The sequence below is a fragment of the Ovis canadensis genome, chromosome 7 (assembly GCF_042477335.2).
Source record: "Ovis canadensis isolate MfBH-ARS-UI-01 breed Bighorn chromosome 7, ARS-UI_OviCan_v2, whole genome shotgun sequence".
NCBI lineage: Eukaryota > Metazoa > Chordata > Mammalia > Artiodactyla > Bovidae > Ovis > Ovis canadensis.
This window is the reverse complement of record NC_091251.1, coordinates 99472484-99478483: the sequence shown is the minus strand read 5'-3', so window position 1 is coordinate 99478483 and position 6000 is coordinate 99472484. Positions and strand designations below refer to the sequence as shown.

The 6000-nt window shown below is 54.0% G+C and overlaps 1 protein-coding gene across 3 annotated transcripts in view; it reads right to left on the bottom strand.

Moving 5' to 3' along the window:
- Positions 1 to 2917: 2917 nt before the first annotated feature.
- The window catches only part of ADCK1 (aarF domain containing kinase 1), a 137424-nt gene continuing 134341 nt past the window's right edge, over positions 2918 to 6000 (bottom strand). For all 3 annotated transcript variants that reach the window (XM_069597193.1, XM_069597194.1, XM_069597196.1), the window contains 2 exons: positions 5127 to 5320; positions 2918 to 3647 (listed from right to left, as the gene is read on the bottom strand). In XM_069597193.1, the coding sequence (XP_069453294.1) occupies positions 3476 to 3647; positions 5127 to 5320 (366 nt within the window). In that variant the 3' untranslated portion in view covers positions 2918 to 3475. The remainder of the gene's footprint in view (positions 3648 to 5126; positions 5321 to 6000) is intronic.

Genomic DNA, 6000 nt, shown 5'->3' with positions numbered 1-6000 from the left:
GCCACCTGATGTGAAGAACTGACTCACTAGAAAAGACCCTGATGCTGGGAAAGATTGACGGCGGGAGGAGAAGGGGACAGCAGAGGAGGAGATGGTTGGATGGCATCACTGACTCGATGGTCATGAGTTTGAGTAAGCTCTGGGAGCTGGTGATGGACAGAGAGGCCTGGCGTGCTGTAGTCCATGGGGTCACAAAGAGTTGGACACAACTAAACAACTGAACTGAACTACAGACCAGGACATCTGCACTTCCTATGAGCTGGGCAGATATTTGAGAAGCCAAATGGGCAGTGAGTTGGAATTCTCCTCATGGGGACGAGAAGAGGGGAGGGGAACTATAGCCATGTTGCCCAAATCAGAGAAGCCAACACCTATATAGGACTAGGATCCAAGGGTTAAAAGAAAAAGCACCCTTCAGAGTAAGCTGGTGCTGACTTCCTGACACATTGCCACTGCTGGGGGAAGAAACTCACAGGATTTTACTCGAGGCGCCAAAACCCAATCAACGTATGCCAAGTTCCGCAGGACAGAGAAGGGAGCGGGGCAGGGATCTGGCATAAGAGCTCACACGGGTGCTCTCTGAACTGCAGAACAGAGATGATGGGAGCTCCTAGAGCTCTCCTTCCAGACACGGCTCCACCTGGAGGAGGAGAAGGTACAGGCCAGCCGTCAGCTGATAAAGATGCACCTCAGGCCAAGTACACAGGACGAGATGACACCAGAGCTATATTTACATGATGAAGAACCTGTCTGGTCTTTGTCCCTTGGTTGCTCCTGGAAGATGACCTCTCAATCCCTGGACCTTCTTTCTTTCTTCATTTGGCTGCACTGGGTCTTGGTTGCAACATGTGGACCTTCAGTTGTGGAACTAGTTCCCTGACCAGGAAATGAACCCAGGCCCCTGGGAGCCTGGAATCTTAGCCACTGGACCACCAGGGAAGTCCCAATCCTTGGACTTTCTTAGTGATGGGGGATGGGGGTGTGGAGGGAAGAGGGTCTGGAGATTTTATTCAATCACCTAGTTAATGATTCAATCAATTGTGCTAATACAATGAAACCCTGATAAAAACTGTGGACACTGAAGCTCAGTGATGAGTCTCTGTGCCTAGAGAGTCCTTCCATGGCAAGAACACAGAAGCTCCGCACACAGGACCCCCTAGACCTCACCCTGAGTGTCTCTTCATTTGCCTGGTCTCAAGTGAAGTGACTTCCTGAGCTCTGTGAGTCATTCTAGCAAATTATCAAATCTGGGGGGTAGGGGCTGGTGGGAACCCCCAAATTTGTAGTCAGTTGGTCAAAAGTACACATGGCCTGGGGACCCCAAGCCTGCAGCAAGTATCTGAAGTGAGGGCAGGCTCATGGGAAAACTGCATCCTTAAGGGAAGAGAGGCTGCACTCTCTCCGGGTCGTCCACATCAGAATCGCACTGCAGCATCACAGGGGTGCAGGACGACCCTGTCTTAGGCCTGAGGAACATGTAGGACTCGGTCTGAATTTTCCAGGGCTTTTGGTCTCTTTTACCCAACCATGCCCCCAAATCCATTGAAAATCCAACTTCCTCTGAAGTCAGTGTTAGAGTCACGATTCAGGCGCATATGACTGCCCAAGGAGCAGGTGTAAGTCACACGGCCAGCACCGTGGAATAAACAGCAAAGCAGGGACCCTCATCCAGCAACTGTGCGACTTCACGCAAATGACTAAATCTCTCTGAGCCTCGAGAGTTCCCATCTCCGTGAGATGAGGCTAATGACCCTTCGCCCTCATAGAACTGATTAGACAAATGAATGACGCAACTTATTTACCAAGAGCCCAGCATATTCTCTCACACGTGGAAGGCACTCACACATCAAGCCCTCTATTTTCAAACTTCCCTGTACCCCAAACTGTCTCGGCCTCTCTGCTCTCTCTGGATAACTGTTCTGGCAACATGCTGATGTTTCAGATCCCAAGGCAGCAGGAAGCCAACCATTAAACCAAAAGTGAAAAGCAAGTAACCATTACCTTGAACAAAAAGGACATTTATATTTACTTCAGTGGCTATAAAAGACACCATAAAATATAATATGCAGCATGCATCCTCATGATTCATAGCAGATCTTGCAAATTATTCTCTCAGGTCCCTGGGTGCATCCAACTGGTCACTAAGAACAATTAGTTCAAAGGGATGGCGAACCATCTCTGGTCAGTGAAAACTCTGCTTGTTGTATTATGAATAAAGAGAACAGAAAATGAGATTCAAATTTAGGATTTTTTTTTCCTACCCTCATGAATGAGGTGAAGTAAGATCAGAGAGATTCAGACACAATTACCGTGAGCCTGGGTGCTCAGTGAGAGCTGGGACCTGCAGCATCTGGGGTCACAGGGATCTGGAGACTACAGACACAGGAGTCAGAGCAGGCGTTTGCAGCTATCCCCAAAACTGGAGCGGATGATCGGGGCAGCGGGGGAAGGGGGCAGGCTGGCAACACGCAACAAGGTAGAAGCAGCATCTAGCAGGTAACCGGCAGGTTTCAGAGCAGAAGCCCAGCCACATGACTGAGGTTTAGACAACAGTCTCAGGAATGAGGGTATCGAATGATGAATCTGAGGGCTAAGCCAGGAGCCAATCAACAGAACAAGGGAGGTGCCGGGTCACAGGGAATGAGGGGAGAACCCAGGGGAAGCAAGGTCAGAGGCTTCTGCTGAGCCTCTGAGTTCTTGGCCTTCAGCTTCCTAACAGTGGCAACCAAGATCTGTCTTAGAAAGGAAGAGAAACATACAAGAATCAGAAAGCAGACGTACAGTGGAAGGCTGGAAGGATTTCAGGGACAAGAAGTCAAGCAAATCACAATGGCAGGTGGCATCCGCGGCCACTCCTACCTCGTGGCCTGAGTAGACTCATTCCCAACCTGGAATAAATGGCCTGCTGACCACACTCTTGCCCTGAAGCCCCAAAGTGGTTTTTATTGAATCACAGTACATAAAGTCACCAAAAGGGCTCACCACAACAGCTGTGAACTCACAGCTGCAATAGAACCTGGCTTGGGGGCCAAGCCACCCCAGGAAGGTTGGCACCTCTGGGGAGGGATGGCACAAAGAAAGAAAACTCTTCTCCAGCAGTTCAGGGACCACGCCCCTCTGCAGCAAAACCAAACGTCTGGCGAGTTAAATGTGCCCTCGGTGGGCTCCGTAGTCCATCTTGACCACAAGAAAGGTGAACAGAAGCAGGTGGGGCAGGTACCCAACCCAAAGGCAAAGACGGGGAACGGGAAAGCAGACCGCGAGCCTTCCCTGGGAATGGCCGGAAACCTTCCCGGGATGCGGCCTGGGGCCCCGAGACGCGGGCTTCACTGGAGAGGACTTCCAGAGGCGGAGCATGACAGTGCCATAGACAGGGATCGCGGAGCTCCACGCGGCAGAAACGGGGCAAGCGGGTGGAGACACGACGGAAGAGTGAGGGGTGAAGAGAAGAGTGGGCAGCGGGCACCGCAACCACTCAGTGGGAAGCAGGGAGCAGCCAGCAGAGCAGAGCCCAGACCCAGCCGGTGAGCCTCAGCCCCTTCACGTGCAGAACGAGCTCGTGAAGGTTGATCTTCCATAAGCTGAAGGACTCCCTGAGAGAGATCCGGGCCCTTCTGAAGAGTGAACGGGTCTTCTGCTTCTTGTGCCTGCAGGAGGGGCGCGAAAGGAGAGAAGAAATGCAGCGTTGAGACGCGCAGCATCACTTAGAGAAACGGAAGGTGGTGGCTCTGCCAACTCACCACTCCGCCTCCCCCAGGACACACGGCTCCAGGTCACGTGATCAGACCACTGTCCAATCCGGGACCAGAGGAACTCAGCTAGTCTACAGGCGTTTTCCAGGCAAGTGAGGTAAGTAAGAGCAGGTGTTGCACACCTCATCAAAGGCCTGGAGGACCCACTGGGTATCACGTTCCAAAGTTTCTCTTTTTCCAAAAGTAGAGTTAACATTCATCAAGTCAGAATCCCCCAGTCTCAAATGAAAGAGCTCTCCCAAACTTTCTGAGGCTAAGAATCACCTGGAAACCTAGTCAAGGTGGTCCTGGAAGGCTGAGGCCATGACGGATTCCACCCAGCTCGAGGCCTTCTGCACCAGCAAAAGGACATGATGGAAACTGGTGTTTATGAGGATCACCTATTCAAGACTTTCGTTTGCTTTTTTTTTAGCCATACCACACAGCTTGCAGGACCTTAGTTCCCCAATCAGGGACTGAATCTAGGCCCCAGCAGTGAAAGCACCGAGTCCTAACCACTGAGCCGCCAGAGAACTTCCAAGACTTTGTTTCCGGAACCTCAGAGGAAGAATGAATCGTGTTCAGCCCTTCCCTAGGCAGTGTATTTTGCTGTAACTCAGTATTTGATAGTGGGTGCATGATGCATGGGTCAACACTGCCGTCACCCATTTACCAGAGTGACCCACTCGCAGCCTAGGATGGATGGATGACTCGGAGCTGACCAGTCCAGGCCTCCCCTCTTGGGTGAGCACACTCAGCCAGAGCATGGGCCTTCCCATGTATGTGCTACCATCCAGTAGAAGAGCCTGGGATCCTCATTCCTCTACTACTGCCTCCCTGGGGAAGCACCACTCCCTTCCTCATCAACACCTCCCAGATGCTGAGGCATCTGAAAAGACCTGAGATCCCGAGAGAGCCGGCTAGTGACACGTTTCCTGAGTCACAGCCACACTCTCAGGGAAAAGGACACTGGCCTCACTGCCTGGCGGGTGCTGGGGACACAGTCCCAGGACCAGGCACGGATGAGATATGAGCCAGGGCATCCTGATCCCAAGCCTGGGGACTCTTGGGTGGGACTGAGACTGTCAGAAAATGCTGCAGACTTTACTGAGCGTAAGGGTCATGAGGAAAGCTTGCCCAGGAAGGTGAGTTCCCAGAACCCACAGCTTTAACCAGCAGAGGTGGCTCTCTTGGACCACCTTAAACATAACCCCAAGGTGTCAGCCAGTTCCCTGGAGCTGGTTTCTGCCCCTAACTTCCTGCAGGGAGAGCTGGAGACTGGGGAGCTCAGGCCAGGCCCTGGGGGCTGGGGGAGAAAGCGGGGGCGTGCCGACCCCTGGGGTGGATCAGGGAGCTGGGGTCGGGTGGCAGGGGGAGGCCGGAGCCCACACTCACGCGGCCAGTGCTTTGATACAGCATCGCGACATGTTGAGGAAAGAGCTGGCGCTGGCGCGGGTGCCCAGGGCGGCCTCGATGCCCCGCAGCAGGTCGTTGGTCTTGAAGATGAGCAGCATCTGGCGCGGCACGCGGTTGAGGAGCTGGCTGATCTGGGGGAGGTAGTTGGCCGCGTGGTTGCGGATCTCTGAGTCCTGAACAGAAAGAGGCGGCCTGAGTGGGGCGGGGGGCCTGGGGCGGCAGCAGGCGTCCAGGCTGCCAGCGATAGGAAAGGGCTGTGGGGAGGCTCCGGGAGGGAGGGTCTAGCACAGTGGCCTCAGCAGTGCTTGGAACCTTCCCGGGTAAGAAGCTCAGCCCAAGCGGTGTTGTAGCCAGACGAACCTGGACAGGAAGTCTTCCCCAACTTCCAGCCCAGCACTGGACACAGCATCAGTGCCCGTCAATGAGGGGAGGAGGGGGAAACAGACCTCATTTCTACTGCCTCTGCCGTCCTGGCTCCTTGCAGCCGAGGTCACCAATACCCATCCCCCAAGGCCCCAGGCCAGTACCGACGGGGCAGGGAGTCTACCTCCCCACCAACCATCTCATGGGTCCTGCCTCTCAGCCTAGGGGTCCACCTTTGTGTTATTCTCCAAGGCTCTGCACTGGCCACCAATTTTCAGGCCAGGTCGGGAAGGACTCTTGCAAGCTGGTACTGGCTGAGTCACCAGTACTGGCTGAGGTCCCTGTTGCTCCAGCCAAACCCAGGCTGGTGCAGTCGAGACCTCTGAGCTCCTGACCCCAAACCCAAACCCAAACCCAAAGCCCTGCCCCACACTCTGCCTGACCCTGAGCCCCACCAGACCTGTTCGTACAGCCACAGCCCATTACTGTC